The 20,463-nt window shown below is 41.8% G+C and overlaps 3 protein-coding genes across 30 annotated transcripts in view; 1 reads left to right on the top strand and 2 right to left on the bottom strand.

The window, feature by feature from the left end:
• The window catches only part of LOC140848477 (uncharacterized), a 103,322-nt gene that overhangs the window by 15,864 nt on the left and 66,995 nt on the right, over positions 1–20,463 (top strand). For 4 of the 28 annotated variants that reach the window (XR_012129433.1, XR_012129416.1, XR_012129432.1 and 1 more), the window contains exons 4-5: positions 10,807–10,964; positions 19,698–19,797. The exons of 17 other annotated variants lie outside the window; for them this stretch is intronic. The gene's annotated coding sequence lies outside the window, so the exon portion shown is untranslated. Of the gene's footprint in view, positions 1–10,806; positions 10,965–17,984; positions 18,034–19,697; positions 19,798–20,463 lie in introns of all 28 variants that reach the window. 7 more of the 28 variants (XR_012129431.1, XM_073232193.1, XR_012129434.1 and 4 more) reach the window with 5 other exon arrangements.
• Positions 2,453–19,911, bottom strand: LOC140848478 (uncharacterized). The gene is made up of 4 exons (XM_073232199.1): positions 19,876–19,911; positions 8,623–8,724; positions 4,295–4,396; positions 2,453–3,255 (listed from the first exon to the last, which is right to left on the bottom strand). Exon 4 carries the CDS (start codon positions 3,206–3,208, stop codon positions 2,453–2,455), a length of 756 nt encoding a protein of 251 aa, XP_073088300.1. The 5' UTR covers positions 3,209–3,255; positions 4,295–4,396; positions 8,623–8,724; positions 19,876–19,911.
• Positions 17,884–20,463, bottom strand: part of ARHGEF26 (Rho guanine nucleotide exchange factor 26) — a 126,634-nt gene continuing 124,054 nt past the window's right edge. Inside the window, exon 15 of the mRNA XM_017668217.3 lies at positions 17,884–20,064. Coding sequence (XP_017523706.2) covers positions 19,922–20,064 — 143 coding nt within the window. The 3' untranslated portion in view covers positions 17,884–19,921. The remainder of the gene's footprint in view (positions 20,065–20,463) is intronic.

Raw genomic sequence — 20,463 nt, forward strand, 5'->3', positions numbered from 1 at the left:
AGTTGGGGAGCATAATCCCCCCAGCTTTATTCTTCCTTCTCCAGATTGCTTTGGCTATTCGGGGTCTTTTGTGGTTCCATATGAATTTTAGAATGATTTTCTCTAGTTCGTTGAAGAACGCTGCTGGTAGTTTGATAGGAATTGTATTAAATCTGTAGATTGCTTTAGGTAGGATGGTCATTTTGGAAGAATGTCATTTTGGAAGAATATTAATTCTTCCTATCCATGAGCACAGGATGTGTTTCCATTTATTGATGTCTTCTTTAATTTCTCTCATGAGTGTCTTGTAGTTTTCAGAGTATAAGTCTTTCACTTCCTTGGTTAGGCTTATTCCTAGGTATTTTATTCTTTTTGATGCCTGGACAATTTTGTCTACCTGTCCTTTCTCCTGAGCAGTAAACTCTGTGCAGTCCTTGCCCCTTTAGCAGCCCTCTTGCTAAGGGCGTCCTTGTTAGGACGTCTCTCAGAATGCCTGCCTTTCTTTTGTCCCAGAGCAGCTGGGTATGGATCCCTGCTTTCCACAAGCAGCTGGAATCTCAGTTCCTCGAGGAATTCTGCCTGTCTTAGCTTTCCAATCCCCTAATCACGAGAGTATCACAAAAACACCATGAAATGTAGGTTTGTGCTCCCAGAGCAGATCTCCGGAGCTAGGTATTCAGCAGTCTCAAGCCTCCATTCTCTCCCTGCTTCATTTCTCTCCTCCCATGGGTGAGCTGTGGTGGGGGAAGGGCTTGGATCCTCCCAGGCCACAGCTCTGGTATGTTACCCTGTTCCATGAGGTCTGCTCCTTTCTCCAGGTGTGTGCAGTCTGGCGCCGTCCTCTCCCATGTTGCTCTCTCAGGATTAGTTGCATCAATGATATTTTCATATTTTATGCAGTTTTTGGAGGAAGCCTCAGTCTCACCTCTCATACCACCATCTTTAATCTCCTCCATTTCCACTTTTCTAGGGCCTGAAAAAGTCTGTGTACTCACAGGAGGATGTCTTCCTGCCAGTGTTTTTTGGTCTAGCGTCTAAATGGTCTCTTCTTGATCCTCTTCTACCTCTACCCCCTCCTCGGCCTTCTCTTCCTCATTGCCACCTCCTGTAATCCTCCTCCTCCACATCCGACTCATCCAACTCCTGCTCCCCCTGACCCTCCTCCACGATCCTCCTCCACATCCCAGTCCTCCGACATCTCCTCCTCAGACAACTCCGACAATTCCCACAGCTCTTCCTCCTCCTCCTCCTCGTCCACATACAGCTTCTCCTCTTCCACATATGCCTCCTTCTCCTCCAGATACGTCTCCTCCTCTGATACATACGGCTCCTCCTCCGATACATACGCCACCGCCTCCTCCACATATGCCTTCTCCTCCTCCTCCACATATGGCTCCTCCTCCTCCACATATGCCTCCTCCTCCTCCAGATATGGCTCCTCCTCCGATACATACGGCTTCTCCGATACATACGCCACCGCCTCCTCCACATACAGCTCCTCCTCCTCCACATACGCTGCCTTCTCCTCCACATATGCCTCCTCCTCCTCCAGATATGGCTCCTTCTCCGATACATATGGCTCCTCCTCCTCCACATACAGCTCCTCCTCCGATACATATGCCACCACCTCCAGATACGGCTCCTCCTCCACATATGGCTCCTCCTCCTCCACATATGCCTCCTCCTCCTCCAGATATGGCTCCTTCTCCGATACATATGACTCCTCCTTCTCCACATACAGCTCCTCCTCCGATACATATGCCACCACCTCCAGATACGGCTCCTCCTCCTCCACATATGGCTCCTCCTCCTCCACATATGCCTCCTCCTCAGGATATGGCTCCTACTCCGATACATACGGCTCCTCCTCCGATACATATGCCACCACCTCCAGATATGGCTCCTCCTCCAATAAATACTGCTCCTCCTCTGATACATACATCCTCTTCCTCCAGCTATGGCTCCTCCTCTGATACATACACACAGCATCCTCCGCATATGCCTCCTTCTCCTCCTCCACATACAGCTCGTCCTCTGATAAATATGGCTCCTCCTCCGATACATATACCTCTTCCTCCACATACGGCTCCTCCTCCTCCACATTTGCCTCCTCCTCCTCCAGATACGGCTCCTCCTCTGATACATACCGCTCCTCCGATACATACGCCACCGCCTCCTCTGCATACGCCTCCTCCTCCTCCTCCACATACGGCTCCTCCTCCGATAAATATGGCTCCTCCTCCAATACATGCGGCTCCTCCTCCGATACAAACGCCACCACCTCCTCCATATACACCGCCTCCTTCTCCACATACGGCTCCTCCTCTTCCACATATGCCTCGTCCTCCTCCAGATACGGCTCCTCCTCCGATACATACGGCTCCTCCTCCAATACATATGGCTCCTCCTCTGATACATACGCCACCACCTCCTCCACGTACTCCTCCTCTTCCTCCTCCACATACAGCTCCTCCTACTCATATGCCTCGTCCTCCTCCAGATACGGCTCCTCCTCTGATACATACGGCTCCTCCTCCTCCTCATACGCCTTCTCCTCCACATACACCTCCTCCTCCACATATGCCTCCTCCTCCGATACATATGCCACCGCCTCCTCCACATATGCCTCCTCCTCCTTCACATACGGCTCCTCCTCCTCCTCATATGCCTCCTGCTCCACATATGCCTCCTTCTCCTCCAGATACGGCTCCTTCTCTGATATATATGGCTCCTCCTCCGATACATATGCCACCACCTCCTTCACATATGCCTCCTCCTCCTCCTCGTCCCCTTCTTCCTCATTCTTCCTCTTCAGACAAGAAAAGACACGATGGAAAACCTGGGAGCTGAAGCCACTGTCCAGGCCCATGAGCCCCTCAGGTGTCTCGGCCCTGGAGCCCTCCTCCTGGGCAGGGGGCTCCCCTGCACTGCCAGCCTGCTCTGTCCCCTGCGGGGCTTTGCTCTCCAGGCTGGATTCACTGTCAGGCCGGCATTCCTGTGCACACAAGGGGCTGGATGTTTTTGGGGCCCCTTCAGGCAAAGCAAATTCTTCTACTCTGGTCTTCTTTGAGGCAGGCTCCACGACTTCCGCCCTATCCCATGAGATAACCGCACCTCTCTTCATCTCGACACACTTATTGAAGCGTGCCGTTCCCAGGTGTGGTGGAAAGAAGTCTTGGGTAGAGAGGGAGGAAGCTTCCCATTCCTCCAAGACCTGGGGTTGAGTCATCTCATGAGGCCCAGTACTAACAGTATCTGGAGGCAACTGAGGGATTCCTGGGAAAGGAAATTTCAGACATTAGAAAACTAGAATGAGTGTATGAAGTCTATAGGAGTTGAGATGGTCATGAGACTATTCCTATGTGGGCACATGGCCTGAAAGTACATACATATGTGAAATCACAGAATCCCATGAGACGTACATTTTATCTGAGGTATGTGTGTGGTGTGATTATGTGGGATTGAGGGTGTGGAGGTCTGTGTATGTTCTGGGACATACCCTGTGAGAGTTTCTGACATTGGTAAGGGGGTGGTGAATGACGGTGTACATGTGTGTGTGGTGCAACAACACACATAACCAGGGGTGGTACGTGTTCTTACTGTGAAACAGTTAAAGATGGACGTGTTAGAGGAAATGTGCTTGAGCTTCTCAGAAGCGCAGCTCCCTGAAAGGCTGAAGGCTTTCGGCTGAAGGTTTGGTGGGTGAACTGGTATGTAGAATAGAAAGACTGTACATGAAAGTGCATTCCCTTCAGGGCATATGAGTTTTTGAGTGCTTAGGCTGGCTCTAATGAGGGCGGTAAAACAAGTTATCTGTGTGAAGGGATTACATTATTTACAGGTTAGCGTGTAGACAGTAGAGTCTGAGAATGATTGAGTGAGGAGGGAAGATGAAAGTGTGTATCTGTAATGCTTGTAGAGAATGGGAAGGATGCATCTGGAATGAAGGTATTTGTATATGAGAGAAAAACTGAAAGGAAGGAATAATGGGGCTTTATCTGTTATGAAGGAACATAGGGTGTGTGTGTGTGTGTGTGTGTATGAGTTTGTGCTGATGTGAAGGAAGAGGTTGTAATTGAATTCCCACACTATTATCAGCACAGCTCACTACCTCACTCAGTCCCAGTGTTCACATGGGGAACTGTCCTACCCATGAAAGCACACCCCCAATTTGTCTCTCTTCAGAGGCTTCAGTTTTAGTTTCTCTGCCCTGAAGCCCTTTCCTGTTTTTGAAGGGTAAGTGAAATAAGTAGGGATTGGGCTGAGCATCTCAGCTATTCATCCTGCCCAACCTTTGTGATCTGATCTCCCTTACCATCCTCAGCAGCAGCATGAAGCTTTCCTGGTGTCTCACTGCAGCCTGGGACCACCACATGTGCCTGAGGCTCAGGAGAATCCTCTGGGGTCTTCTCGAATTCTGAGGAATGAATACAAAAAAACAGATGTGGCATTTTCTGGGATCTATATCCATTCAAAAAAGACTTGTTGAGTGTAAACATGTTAGGCATTGACACCCCTCCCATGAAATTAAGCATTTGAAACTTCACTTGCTCCAAAATATAAGGAAACAACGATATGATAATTGTGTGTAGTAGATGTCAGTGATAATTGGGTATCTTGTATGTGATATTTCTAAAGATGTATACAGAATATCAAAAACTAGTGACTAAAATTAGCTCCTTTTTCCTCATGAGAAATTATATAATAAGATGACATGGGATAGAAGTGTTAAAAGAATTCTGCATGTCTGTCTGCCTGCCTGCCTGTCTATATTGGTATCTGTATTGATATATAGAAAGATAGGGATGTCAATATAAATATAAAGAGGTGTTGAAATACAGCATTTTCACAGGGAATTCCTGGGCAGTAGCCATGGTGCTGGAGATGTTCAAAGGAAGACTTTACAGACTTGCCCCAGACTCCTCTTCTGGGAATGTATTTGTGTATTTCTCCAAGACTCTTAACCTCCCTATTCAGATCTTATAAAAACCTCTTTCAAAGGAGGCAGACACAACCACATGATACATTTCTGCCCATGGTTTGGAAACAGACACCCTGTGTGCATGCATGAGCTGCCAGTGGCTGCAAAGAAGAAAAGCCTTTCTCCCAACCTGCCCTTTTCCTAGACTTATCTTTATTTCACTGGTTCCAGAGGGGGACTGGGCCCAGGGCCTGAAACACTCTTCCTCCAGGAGCTGCCTTAGTTCTGACCATGTGACTAAGTTTTCTGCAGTGGGAAATGAGTGGCAAGGACATGTGCCCCAACCAGGCATAGGCATGAAGTCCTCCTCTGTGCCCCGCTGTGTTCTTCCCTTTTCTAGCTAATTAGGATGTTGATAACCTGGGGTCTATTTGAAAGCTGAGTGTTAATGATAAAAAGTTTCTATCAGCAGGGAGACTTGCCCTATTCCTTCACATACACTAATTGTTACATAAGAAATAGATACATTCCTTCGTGTATTAGTTACTAAGGTCTAATCTACTCCAACTAATGAATCTACTCTATTAGTGATATAATGAGTTTTGAGAAGCAAATAATTGGACCTGGTACATATTAAGCAAGCCATTGTATTAGAAACTGCTCTGTGTCTTCTCTTGTCTTATTTATGCTATAAAAGCCAAGGGAAGACACAGAGTCACCTCACAGTCACCACAACTATTTCAGTTTCCCGTTTTTCCTGAAAGAGCCAAACTTTCTCAATTCAACTATCATGCTTAAATGGTATTTGTGTGTGTGTGTGTGTGTGTGTGTGTGTGTGTGTGTGTGTGTGTGTGTGTATCATGCTGGTGTTTTTATTTCATAAAGGAGCCTCACATTTACATGTGTATGCTCTGAGACAGTGAAAGAAAGGTCTCAATGTCTGAGGCAATCTAAGAAATCAATTCATTTTCTGTATGACTTTACACTCTCATCCCTGCGCCTCCAATTTTATGTAGTCAAATTTTTTTCCTAATTTTTCAATTACGTCTTTGAGCTACACTTTCTTCATTAACTGCAAAATGTATTGGAACATTTGTAACATTGTAAAAAAGGAAATAAAGGGAAATACATTATTTAAGAAATATTATACTAATCAATCACTACATCTGCGATACAGTAACCCAGAGTGACACGATGTGGGGAACACAGGACCTGAGCCACAGAGACAAGGACCTGGTCTTGGGCACCTCCTCTCAGCCCTTAGATGATCTGGTCCTTGAGAATGAGCGGTGCACCCACACCTTCTCCTCCCTCCCACCTTCCTGCCCTTTCTCTCCAGTAAGTAGGAATCCTCGCTCCTTTTTGCTTTAGAAGACAGTATCTAGCTCCCCAGTGCTCAGAGAATATCCCTGACACAAACCTCCTGACATCCTGGCTGCTTTGGGGGCACGTGTGGTTTCAAGGTGTTTCCTTTTTTGTTTGCGCTCCATAGCTCAGCAGTTGATAGAGTTACTGAAATGAGGTGCCTCCCTGGAACTCTGCTGCCACAGGTTCAAGTGATAGCCAAGAATCAACAAGCTACTGGAGAGGCTCTCTCCTCACTCACTTACTCACTCACTCACTCACTCACTCATTGGCCTGGCCGGTGCTTAAGTACACCATTAGGGCCATTATGATGTAAGTGAGACAGGGTTTTGTAGCATTTTGACCTGTGCATCAGAGCAGATCGCTGATGCGGGTGGGGGGGCTTTTACCCAACACAAACTCTACCATCAACTTGAATTTTTATCTTGCACTTCATATCAAAACTTGAGAACCAATGATATGGATTAAACAAAAGACAATTACTGTATATATCTAGGGTAACCACATTACTAAATCTCCCCAAGGGTGAGGATAAGGCATTACCTGAGAGAAACAGGCTTAGACCCATGCCTGCCCTATAGAACATGGTTAAGTGTCCTATCTTAGCAGTACCATGTAACTTATGTACACATGTAAGGCCCCCAGAGCCTTCAGGGAAAGAGGAAGCCCCTGAAGAATAGAATGTTCAGAATATCACCTTTTAGAGTAACCCCAGATAGAAAGTAACCCAAATACTCATTAAAGTGTAATCAATAAAGACACTATTTATGTGCCAAGAATGAAGGAACTACAGTCACATATAACATGGATTATTACAAACACAAGTACAGAGAGTGAAAAGAAGTAGAGGCTATGCATGTATTGTGCACTCGTGTTCACATAACATTAAAACACAGGGACAACTAATGCAGCATTTTTGTATGGTCGGGACAAAAACAGAGTAGAGAACTTAGATGCATGTGGAAGATGACAAGGAAGTGAATGATGAGGATCATGGATGCAGATGGGTCTGTATAGGGTTGAACTTGAGAACATCGGCTATGAAAAGATACTGCTGTGCTGGGGTCTGGGTCCAGGTAGGCCTATACTCAGGTCAGGACCTGAGGATCCCACCACGTTGGGCCTGTTTTAGGCTATTGGTGCTGTCACACCTTCCTGGTAATATAATCTGTCCTTGGCCAGCTCATACTGACATGTTCCTCCATGTTTCTCTTCCACCATTTCCTCAAATAACTCACTGCCCTCCACTTATCTTCTTTGGCTCGCTCCCATCCTAAGTATTTTCCCTTGGAATTCAATACTTCCACTGTGGATTGTATTAATGAAGATGGAGAAGCATTTTGAGTTTCTGTACTGGGCAGCCTTGTGCTGACTGATGAGCAGAGTCACTCAGCTCACCTCTGGGCTCTGCTTGGATCCCCACGGTCCTTTGCATCCCATTCAATAGTCCCTTTTTATGAGTGCCAGCAAGCTTGTCCTCACAAGGGACGCACTCTGAAGCAGCAGCAGCTTCCGTTGTTTTCTGGCCTTGGGTTAGGGCCACTGTCCTGTGTCCATGCTGTAGGGCTGCTTTTGTGGAAAAATTAATTTAAAATGATAGATGTGGTCTGTGCTTGGTGTTTGTGTATTTATCCATCCATTAATAAAACAGTAAGAGTCTGCTATGTAATCAGTGATTCCAGATAGCCTCCATTTACTTGGGTAACATAATATGGTTTTCCTTTGAAAAGTTTAAATGTATGGTAATATTGGTCATGCCACTATAGATCATGAGTGACTGGATTTCCACAAAGTGTGTCTTTGTAAATGGAACAGATTCATAGCTAGCTCTAACAAGGGAGGTAAAACATGCTACCTGTGTGAAAGGGTGTACATTATTTATGGGTTAGTATGTAGACAGCTGAGTCTGAGAATGATTGCCTAAGGAGGGAAGGTGGAAGTGTGTATCTGTGTAACACTTGTAGAGAATGGGAAGGACACATCTGGAATGAAGGCATGTGTATATGAGAGAAAAAGTGAAAGGAAGGAATAATGGGGCTGTATCTGTATGAAGGAATATAGGGTGTGTATGTGTGTGTGAGTTTGTGCTGCTCTGAGGGAAGAGGTTGTAATTGAATTCCCACACTGTTATCAGCACAGCCCACTATTTGCACTCACAGCTGTCCTAGTGTTCATAAGGGGAACTGTCCTATCCTCGAAAGCATACCTCCAATTTGTCCCTCTGCAGAGGCTTCAGTCTTAGTTCCTCTGCCCTGAAGCCCTTTCCTGTTTTTGAAGGGAAAATAAAATAAGTAGGGATTGGGCTGAGCAGCTCAGCTGTTCATCCTGCCCAGACTTTGTGATCTGATCTCCCTTACCATCCTCAGCAGCAGCATAAAGCTTTCCTGGTGGCTCACTGCAGCCTGGGACCACCACACGTGCCTCAGGCTTAGGAGAATCCTCTGGGGTCTTCTCGAATTCTGAGGAATGAATACAAAAAAACAGATGTGGCATTTTCTGGGATCTGTATCCATTCAAAAAAGACATGTTGAGTGGACAATCATGTCAGGCATTGAACCCCCCCCCCCCATGAAATTAAGCATTTGAAACTTCACTTACTCCAAAATATAAGGAAACAACGATATGATAATTGTGTGTAGTAGATGTCAGTGATATTGGGTATCTTGTATGTGATATTTCTAAAGATGTATACAGAATATCAAAAACTAGTGACTAAAATTAGCTCCTTTTTCCTCATGAGAAATTATATAATTAGAGAACATGGGGGTACAAGATTTAAAAGAATTCTGCATGTCTACCTGCCTGCCTATCTATCTAGATTAGTATCTATATTGATGTAGATATATAGAAAGATAGAGATATCTATATAAATATAGAGAGATGTACAGATACAACATTTTTGCAGAGAATTCCTGGGCAGTAGCCATGGTGCTGGAGATGTTCAAAGGAAGACTTTACAGACTTGCCCCAGACTCCTCTTCTGGGAATGTATTTGTGTATTTCTCCAAGACTCTTAACCTCCCATTCAGATCTTTTAAAAAGCTCTTTCATAGGAGGCTTACACACCCACATGATACATTTCTGCCCATGGATTGGAAGTGGACACCCTGGGCAGTTCTTGGACAAGGGGTCACTTATGGGCACTGCTGAGGGAAGGGACTCAGTTCTGAGCCTGGGCCGTCGTGTTGCCCCATTTCCCTGCCTGGCTTTTCCTCAGCCCCTTCTTGCTCTCGGCCCATACCATAGTGAGTAAGACTGTCTCCAGAAGAGGTGGGAAAGTAGTGTGTGTGCCAGGCTGGGGAGCTTGAGCCGCCAGTGACTGCAAAGAGGAAAAGCCTTTCTCCCAACCTGCCCTTTTCCTGGAGTTATCTTCATTTCACTGGTTTCAAAGGGGGACTGGGCCCTGGGCCGGGAGCACACTTCCTCCAGAGCTAAGGTAGTTCTGACCATATGATTAAGTTTTCTGCAGTGGGAAATGAGTGGCAACCAGGCATAAGCATGAAGTCCTACTCTGTGTGCTGCCTTGTTCTTTCCTTTTCTGGGATATGGATAACCTGGGGTCTATTTGAAAGCGGAGTGTTAATGATAAAAAAGTTTCTATCAGCAGGGAGACTTGCCCTATTCCTTCACATACACTAATTGTTACATAAGAAATATATTCCTTCGTGTATTAGTTACTAAGGCCTCTTCTACTCCAACTAATGATTCTACTCTGTTAGTGATATAAAGAGTTTTGAGAAGCATATAATTGGACCTGGTATGTATTAAGCAAGCCATTATCTTAGAAACTACTCTGTGTCTTCCCTTGACTTATGTATGTTATATATGTGTGTAGGTGTGAATTGGTGTGAATGTGTTTTACGTGTCTTATAGTTTACAGTAAAGAATATCTCTGAACATGCACTGTTTGTATTGAAGCTGAGTTGAAGACAGACTCACTTTCCAAGCCTCTCTCCAAGGCCCCACTGGAGTGTGCTGAAATCCCAAACATTGTTGGAAATGTCACATTCTCTTCATGAGCCACCACTGGGACCCTTGGTTTTGGTCCTGACCTGTCCCCTCCCACTACTGAGCACCTGCTCTTCCTCATAGGACTTGTTTACTTTTTAAAACCTCACAGTCACCACAACTATTTCAGTTTCCCATTTTTCCTGAAAGAGACACTTTCTCAATTCAACCATCATGGTTAAATGATATTGTCTACATGTGTGTGTATCCTGCTGGTTTTTTCTTACATTTCATAAAGGAGCCTCACATTTACATGTCTATACCTTGAGACAATGAAAGAAAGGTCTCAATGTCTGAGATTATCTAAGAAATCAGTTCACTTTCTGTATGACTTTACATTCTCATCCTTGCACCTCCAATTTTAGGTAGTCAAACTTTTTTCCTAATTTTTCATTTACCTCTTTGAGCCACACTTTCTTCATTAACTGGAAAAAGTATTATTGGAAAATTTGTAACATTGTAAAAGAGGAAATAAAGGGAAATACATTATATAGGAAATATTATACCAGTCAATCACTCTATCTGTTGTACAGGAACCCAGAGCAGCACGATGTGGGGAACACAGGTCCTGAGCCACAGAGACAAGGACCTGGTTTCGAGCACCTCCTCTTGGCCCTCAGGTGATCTGGTCCCTGAGAATGAGCGTCGCACCCACACCTTCTCCTTCCCACCTTCCTGCCCTTTCTCTCCAGTAAGTAGGAATCCTTGCTCCTTTTTTCTTTAGAAGATGGTTTCTAGCTCCCCAGTGCTCAGAGAATATCACTGACACAAACCTCCTGACACCCTGGCCACTTTGGGAGCACATGTGGTTTCAAGGTGTTTCCTTTTTTGTTTGCACTTCATGGCTCAGCACCTCAGAGAGTGACCAAAATCAGGTGCCTTCCTCCCTGGAACTCTGCTGCCACAGGTTCAAGTGATAGCCAAGAATCAACAAGTGACTGGAGAGGCTCTCTCCTCACTCATTCACTGGCCTGGCCGGTGCTTAAGTATACCAGCAGGGCCATTATAATGTAAGTGAGACAGGGTTTTGTAGCATTCTGACCTGTGCATCAGAGCAGACCACTGATGAGAGAGGGGTGGAGCCTTTTACCCAACAAACTACCATCAACTTGAATTTTTATCTTGCACTTCATATTATCAAAACTTGAGAACCAATGATGTGGATTAAACAAAAGACAATTACTGTATGTATCTAGGGTAACCACATTACTAAATCTCCCCAAGGGTGAGGATAAGGCATTAGCTGGGAGAACCAGGCCTAGACCTATGCCTGCCCCATAGAACATGGTAAAACTGTCATATCTTAACAGTACCATATAACTTATGTACTAAGAGGATTAAGGTCTTTGATCCATTTTGAGTTTACTTTTGTGTATGGAGTTAGTAATCCAGTTTCATTCTCTTATGTGTAGCTGTCCAGTTTTGCCAACAGCAGTTGTTGAAGAGGCTGTGTTTTCCTCATTGTATGTCCATGGCTCCTTTGTTGTATATCAATTGACCATATATGCTTGGGTTCATATCTGTACTTTCTAGTCTGTTCCATTGGTCTATGGGTCTGTTCTTGTGCCAGTACCAAATTGTCTTGATTACTGTGGTTTTGTAGTAGAGCTTGAAGGCAGAGAGTGTAATCCCCTCAGCTTTACTCTTCCTTCTCAGGATTGCCTTGACTATTCGGGTTCCTTATGAATTTCAGAACTATTTCTTCCCGTTCATTGAAGAATATTATTGGTATTTTGATAGGGATTGCATTCAATCTGTATATTGCTTTAGGAAAGATGGTCATTTTGACATTATTAATTCTTCCTAAGAGCATGGGATGAATTTCCATTTATTGGTGTCCTCTTTAATTTCTATCAAGAGTGTCTTGTAGTTTTCAGGGTATATGTCTTTGACTTCCTTGGTTAGGTCTATTCCTACATATTTTTTACTTTTTGATGTAATTGTGAATGGAATTTTTTATTGATTTCTCTTTCTGTTAGCTCATCAGTGTATAGGAATGTAACAAATTTCTGTGTATTAATTTTGTATTCTGCAACTTTGCTGAATTCAGATATTAGTTGTAGTAGTTTTGGAGTGGATTCTTTAGGGTTTTTTTATGTACAATATCATGTCATCTGCAAACAGTGATAGTTTAACTTTTTCTTTGTCAATCTGTATGCCTTTTACTTCTTTGTGTTGTCTGATTGCCATGGGTAGGACCTCCAGAATTATACTGAGTAAAAGTGCAGAGAGTGGGCATTCTTGTCTTGTTCCCGATCTCAAAGGAAATGCTTTCAGCTTCTTGCTGTTAAGTATGATGTTGGCTGTAGGTTTGTCATATGGCCTTTATTCTGTTGAGGTACTTGCCCTCTATACCCATTTTGTTGAGAGTTTTTATCATGAATGGGTGTTGAATTTTGCCAAATGCTTTTTCAGCATCTATGGAGATGATCATGTGATTTTTGTCCTTTTTTTTATTGACATAGTGGATGATGTTGATGGATAGTCAAATGTACCATCCTTGCATCCCTGGAATGAATCCCACTTGATCATGATATATGATCCTCTTGATATATTTTTAAATTCGGTTTGCTGATATTTTGTTGAGTATTTTTGTCATCTATGTTCATCAGGGATATTGGTCTGTAATTTTCTTTTTTTGTGATGTCTGCCTGGTTTTGGTATTAGAGTGATGCTGGCTTCATAGAATGAGTTTGGAAGTATTCCCTCTTCTATTTTTTGGAAAACTTTAAGGAGGGTGGGTTTTAAATCTTCTTTAAATGTCTGATAAAATTCAGCAGTGAAGCCATCCGGTTCCAGAGATTTTGTTCTTGGGTAGTTTTTTGATTACTGGTTTCATTGTTGGTAATTGTCTGTTCAGATTTTCTGTTTCTTTCTGGGTCAGTCTTGGAAGGTTGTATTTTTCTAGGAAGTCCATTTCTTCCAAGTTATCCAGTTTGTTAGCATATAATTTTTCATAGTATTCTCTAATAATTCTTTGTATTTCTGTGGTATCCATAGTGATTTTTCCTTTCTCATTTATGGTTGTTTATTTGTGTAGATTCTCTTTTTTTCTTTATAAGTCTGGCTAGAGGTTTATCTATATTGTTTATTTTCTCAAAGAACCAGCTCATGGTTTCATTAATTTTTTCTATTGTTTTAATCTTCTCAATTTTATTTATTTCTTCTCTGATCTTTATTATGTTCCTCCTACTACTGACTTTAGACCTCATTTGTTCCTTTTCCAGTTTCAATAACTGAATTTCTACTGTTCATTTGGGATTGTTCTTCTTTCTTTAAATAGGTCTGGATTGCTATATACTTCTTAGAACTGCTTTCGCTTCATCCTACAGAAGTTGGGGCATTGTGCTGTTGTTTTCATTTGTCTCTATATATTGCTTGATGTCTTTTAATTTGGTCATTGATCCATTGATTATTTAGGAGCATGTTATTAAGCTTCCATGTGTTTGTGAGCCTTTTTGTTTTCTTTTCTTCCCCTTTGTTTTTTTTATTCTGCTTCCCTTTTCCTGACTTCCTCAGGATTATGTGTAAATTTTTTACTATTCCACTTTACCTTGTCTGTTGTGTTTTTCAGTGTGTTTCTTTATATAGTTTTGGGGTTTTTTGGTTACTGTGGATTACAGGACATATACGTAACAGCACAGTCAACTAGTGTCTGCGTTTTACCACTTCAAGTGAAATGTAAGAAACTTGCCATCATTTAGGTATCTTTACCCTCTCTTCTACTTTATAATTTATTTTCTAAACATTTCCTTTACATATATTGAAAACCATAGCAAATTATAATTTGCTTTCAGCTATCTAACAATTTTTTAAAACACAAGGATAGTCTATAGTTATCCAATTGTTTACCCATTATGTTGTTCCTTAATTCCTGATGTTCTGACTTTACTTCTGCTCCCATTTCCTTTGTTTGAACAACTTGCTTGTGCAATTTTTAAAAATTAATAACACCATTTTAAGTTTCAGATTTACAGGAAAACAGAAAGTTTAGAGCTCCTATATATCCACTTCACCTCCTCCCACTTCCCCTATTATTAACATCTTGAATGAACGTAATATATTTGTTACAATGCATGAGCCAATATTGATACATTATTATTAACTAAAGCCCTTAGTTTACATTAGGGCTCATTCTTAGTGTTTTACATTTTGACAAATGTATAATGACATGTATCCACCATAACATCAAGTAGAATACTTTCACTGCCCTAAAATCACCCTTCTGTATTCCACTTGTTCCTCCTTCCCTTCCCCAAACACTTTGAAACCACATATATATTTCGTGTCTACATAGTTTTGTCTTTTCCAGAATGTGATATAGTTGGATTCATAAGGTGTATAGTATTTTCAGATTGGTTCCTTTTGCTTAGTAATATACATTTAAGGTTCATTCCTTCATATCTTTTCAATGAGCTTGATAGCTCATTTCTTTTATTGCTGATTATTCCATTGTACAGATGTTTCATAATTTGTTTTATCCATTCACCTATTGATGGACATCTTGGTTGCTTCCAAATATTCAGTTATGAATAAAGCTGCTGTAAACATTTGTGTGCAGATTTTTCTGTGGGCATCTTTTTAAACTCATTTGGGTAGGTACCAATGAGTGAGTGCTATTGCTGTGTCACAGGGTAAGAATGTTTAGTTCTGTAAGAAACTGCCAAACTGCCATCTCAGTGGCTTTTGCATTCCTATCAGCAATGAATGAGAGTTCCTGTTACACCACATGCTCACCAGTATTTGGTGGTGTCACGATTTTGGATTTTAGCAATTATAACAGGTATTGGTATCTCGTTTTAATTTGCAACTCCTTGGTGAGGTATGATGTTGAGCATCTTTTCATATGTTGATTTGCCATTTTATATCTTCGATGACTTTTCCAGATCTTCACCTATTTTTTAATTGGGTTGTTTGTTTCTAATGGTTGTTTTAAGAGTTCTCTCTCTGTACTTTGGATGCTAACCCTTTATCAGAGTGCTTTGCAAGATTCTTCCTGTTCTGTAAATTATCTTTTCATCATCCTGCCTTTCACAGAGCAGAGATTTTTTTTTTAATAAAGTTTGATTTATCAGTTTCTTCCTTTTATGGATCATACTTTTGCTGTTATATTTAAAAAGTCTTCTCTAGACCCAACATCACATAGTTTTCTCCTATGTTATCTTCTAGGTGTTTTATAGCTCTGTATTTTGTGTTTATGTCTAAGTTTGCAAATAAATGGATATTTCTTTATTTTTGTTACTGATTTCTAACCTAATTATGTTGTAATCACTGAAACTTGCTCTGTGACCCAATAGTCAAATGTAAATATTCTATGTGCACTTGAGAAGAATATATATACTGAAATTGTGGCAGTGTTTTATATATGTCTATTAGGTTATTGTTCAAATCCACATTTTCATCGATCATTTGTATCTATACCTTAAGTACTTTTCCTATCAAATGAGAGGTATGTTAAAGTCTTACGCTATGGTATGGACCTATTATATTTCAGTCATTTTTGCTTTGTGTATATTGGGAAAGTATGTGTTCAGAATTGTTTTATCTTCTTTAAATAAACCTTTCATCATTAAGTAGGTTCTTTTCCTACTTAATGTCTAAAGGATTATTTTACCTAATACTGACATAGCTACATGTAGTGAATATCGTGATGTTCTGCCCATATCCTCCCTCGGGACTGAGGGACTTACTCTTAGCTGCTTCAAGTGCTACCAGATGACAGCCTTCACCTGTCAGCCCTCTCCAGGAATTGTCCTCTTCTGATTCACAGAGCTCCCTCACCCAAGGCCACATCCCCATCCTCCTCCTCTTGCGTCCTATGGTCAGAGCAAGGTTAGAAAGGTGCAGTCCCCTGACCAGTGCTCCCTGCCTCTCCCCTCTCCTCTGGGACTTATACTAAATTAATTTACATTCTCCCTATCTCTTCCCCATGCTTTTTTATGGTGGTTTCTTATATTCTGTTTTCCAAATCACCAGTATCTTATCTAATCTAGTGTTAGTTATTCCATAATTTCTAGTTGTTGTTTTTTTTTTTCTTCTCTGTCATTTCTTGTGTCACTTATAGCTCTGTATTTCATTCTAGAGTTTGGCTTTATAAACATAGTCATTATAACTATATTATACTGTCTGTGAGCATATTTTTCTGAATCATTGATGCTGTGTCTCAGTGTTTGCTTGTTTGCTGAACCTTTTATTTGAGAACTTGTTTTTGGAAATAATTGAGAACTACAATGAGGTTTTCTTTGCTTTTGTCAGGACCTTCTATACTAGAAGCCCAAAGAGAAAGTTCATATTCTCACTCCAGAATAAGGCCTCTGGGGATTCAGTTCAGAAGGGTGATGGTGTAGGCACTACACTCTGACTGGCATTATTAGCACTGCAAGTCCACCATGTAGCTCTACTGCATCACCAAAGCCTCAGGCAAATGCGGCAGTAATTTGGGAGGGAAGATGGGGCAAAGACGCGAATATGTATTCTGCTGCTTCCAGTGAATATACTCCCTTCCCTTTCTTTTTCTATCACTAGCTTGAGTGAAAATCCAAAAGTGCCTTTAATTGGTGTATCCTAAGACATGTATCTGATAGGTTTTTCCTATGACATGGCTGTATTTTAACTAAAAGGGATGCTGGGAAATAAAAGTACCTAGCATGTTAAGACTTAACTTGTAGGCAGAATTCTAGGATAGACAGCCCCATGATCCCTGCCCCTACTAGTGTCACATCTGTGATTACGTTGCACAGCAAAGGCATTTTGCAGAAGCTCCAAGTCAAGTGATTTCGAATTAATCATAAGGGAGATTATCCTGTGGCCTAGTATAATTATGTGAGTTCTAGTAGAAGAATTTTCACCAGCCAGAAGCATAGCATGAAGTCATATTCCAAGTGTGAGAAGGATTCAACATGCCACTGAAGATGGGAGGAGCCACAGGGCAAGGAATAAGAACAGCCACTAGAAGCTGTGTCCTCCCCACTCCACAGTAGCCAGCAAGCAGGCAGAGACCTCAGTTCTTCAACCACAATGACCTGAATTTTGCCAATAACAGGTATGAGCTTGGAAGAAGATACCAAGCTCTGGTTGAGAAAGCAGTCAGCCAACACTTTAATTTCAGCCTTGTAAGACAAAGCAGAGAACTCAGCCACACCATCCTGGACTTCTAATCACAGAACTGTGATACAATAAATGCATTTACTTTAAGCCAGTAAGTTGGTTGTAATTTGTTATGCAGTAAAAGAAAACCAATATAGGAATCTGTCTTTGTCTTCCTCCAGTATTCACAAGGTGGTAAAATTTCACAAGCACAAAGGTTCAAATACTGAGTGGCCAAAATGAATAGGATATGCTTTGGTGTCAACAGCAGTTAGAGAACTATGAACTATTAAAGAAGCTATTCAGTTATACAGTTTTGTGGAAACTAGCATGGTCCAACTCTTAAAAATGCTCCCATGAGTTCTAGGACTGCTGATGCCAACATGCACCCAAAAAGTAATCAATCCCCTGCAATGTTAATAAGCGGTAGATATCTTTTCAGTAGAAAGTAATGTGGCCAGAATTGCAGCAAATTACATACTTAAATGAATACATCCAGTAGTAAATCACACCAACACAAAGGAACAAATATATACAAAATCTTTATAAATTCACATATTTCACTAAAAGTGTACAAGCTGTCTCAATTCATCAAGACAAAAATGAATATTCTTGTTCTCTACAGGTCATTCATGATGTCATTGTACAATGCAGGGAAACCATAGAAACTAAAGGTTTGAAAACAATACTGTGTCATGTAAAAAGGACGGTGCATGGTTGAATTACATTGTGAATGTTAAATACCCGCCATATAACAACACTTTAACAACAGTATTAACTGGTTTGCTAAACAAGGCTTTGAGTTATAAGATGAACATATTCCAAAATTGTTTAACATCTCTACTTATAAATTAATTCACAGGATTTGTATAATTGCTTTTCAGCTTCAACTGGGTATTAGCAAAAATAATACATAATGATCCCTTTAAAAGCAACAAATTTACCTTCCTTCCTAAATGCAAACATCACATTAGATTAGATTACAACTTGTTAGCCTATCCTCTAAAAAGTCTGTGACATTAAAGAGGAGACAGACTTCTTGTTTTACTCTAACGCTTCTTTTGCTGTGGTCCACTGCTATTACTTCATTGACAGACTGGCCCAGCCCTCAAGGAATTTGAGACCTGGCATGTCTTTTATACACAGAAATGTATTCATAGGTAAAGGAGAGCAATCCAGGGACAAGAAGGCCCTAGGTGCCCCACCCTGTCTCCCTGATGAGTGGCAGGACTCAGGGTGTGGGAGCCAAGCACACTTAGTTCTCATACTAGGCTTTTTGCTTTGCTCACTTTACTCACGATTTATGTAACTGGTTGGCAGGCAGTAGCTGAGACATGTCACACTTAGATCTGAGTCCTTGTGTCATGTATGCTTGGCCAGGTTTTACCCCTTTGTGGAAAAGAATGGAGTAGAAAGGGAACATAGCTGGCTGGCAAAACCACTTCTCCCCTCTCCATCTTCCAGACCCTGGGATTCTCTCTTGACAAAACATACTACAATGATTTTTCTTTCTCCTTGCACAAGTGGAAGAAATAAAGTTCTGCAGACACCTGCAGTAAAGAGAGTCTCCAAATCCAGCAATGAAGGCCTTTAGTGCAAATAAAATGGGTTCCCATTAAGGCCAAAATATTGTTTCAATTAGGTACCATGTTGGCCCATCTTAATATCTTATAAGACCTAATTGCACCTTCCTTGAGATTGTATGTCAGCCATTTCCTGTTTGGAAATGGCAGTAGGAACAGTCAAAAACCTTGCATTGAAGGCAAAGCAGCTTCATATAAGTTTATCAGTTTAAGGGAATATTTTTTAAAAAGTAGGACCTATATTCAGTATTTTTTCACACATGTGAATTATCTGACTTCTATGTTATTAGAGTTACTTAGATGTTGTCAGGCTATAATCTGAGACCAATATTGAATGAGATGGATTTTTAAAAAAAATCTAAGAAAGGCTCCTTACTTTTCTACTAATGAGGAAAGAGGGCAAAAATTCAAGTGTCAATTTCCCTTTCCTGGGAAGAGGTTTATAAAAACAGCTCACCTTTTTAAACTCTACCAGTTCCTTTTGAAATCAACATAGCATTACAGTCAGATCTAAAGTACAAGAGGCAGGAGAAGTATTTACAAAACGGGGCATTCCTTAAGCACATAAGATCTTGCTAATACTGGGAGAACCTTAGGAGAAACTGAAGGAAAGATAACATTCTTGGTTGAGTGAGGACAGAGAAAACCAGGGTTCAACATCTTATATACACTTTTATGCCAGAATATGGCAACACATGGAGAGTTGAGGCTGTGTGATCCCTGATGTGGCCTGCTTGGCTTCTTTGTGTACCTAGAGGTTTGCAGGTGGATTGCTGTGCACAAACTGAGCTTTGGCAGACTAACCGTATCCAGTAGCTGTTCTCCTGAGAGCATAACTGCTTGGCAAGCTTAAAGGCAAGTGCGTGCTTTCATTCTTTTCATATAGCATGCTGTATAAAATCAACAAAACCAGCCCAGAACCAACCAGCTCACCACGATATAGTGCAAGTCTCACAGAAATGAATGGCCCTTGGAGAGGCTACACGTTGGTCTCCAGTCCTAGCAAACGTCCCATCCTCTCCACATTCTTATCAATGGTAGCTTGGCACGTTATCTCCTTGGCACACTCCATAGGAAACCAGCCCCTTTCTCCATCTCGCAGTCGCTCCCCCTCATACCAGCCTGCAGAAAAGAACAGAGCCCTCATGAAGCAACACACATTTGGCTGAGTCTTCACCTTGCTGGGCTCGGAGGAGGATATGAGCAAATTTCAGAGGCAGTATGCTGCCCTGGGTTTGTGCATCATGGATAATGAAAGGTGAGAGAAGTGGAACAGCAGAGAAGGTTTCAAAGGGAATGAATTATATCCCAGGGGCAGAACAGGATCAGAGGCCCTGAAGGGACAAGGCTGGGAAAGTGTGTGAGCTTGCGCTGACCTGGGGAAAGGGGTGTTTGTGTAGAATAGGCAGGAAAATGGTGGGTTTTTTTTTTTAGGAAGTAAGAACCTCTGAAGATGAGAACTAAGTCACTGGGGGACTTGGAAGGAAAGAAAAACTTTTTATGGTTCCTTGTGACTAACAA

This window comes from Manis javanica, chromosome 3, assembly GCF_040802235.1.
Source record: "Manis javanica isolate MJ-LG chromosome 3, MJ_LKY, whole genome shotgun sequence".
In the NCBI taxonomy this organism is placed as follows: domain Eukaryota; kingdom Metazoa; phylum Chordata; class Mammalia; order Pholidota; family Manidae; genus Manis; species Manis javanica.

Bases quoted from the DNA above. Each gene is read 5' to 3' on its own strand.
- LOC140848478 (XM_073232199.1), bottom strand. From the start codon at position 3,208: ATGACTCAACCCCAGGTCTTGGAGGAATGGGAAGCTTCCTCCCTCTCT.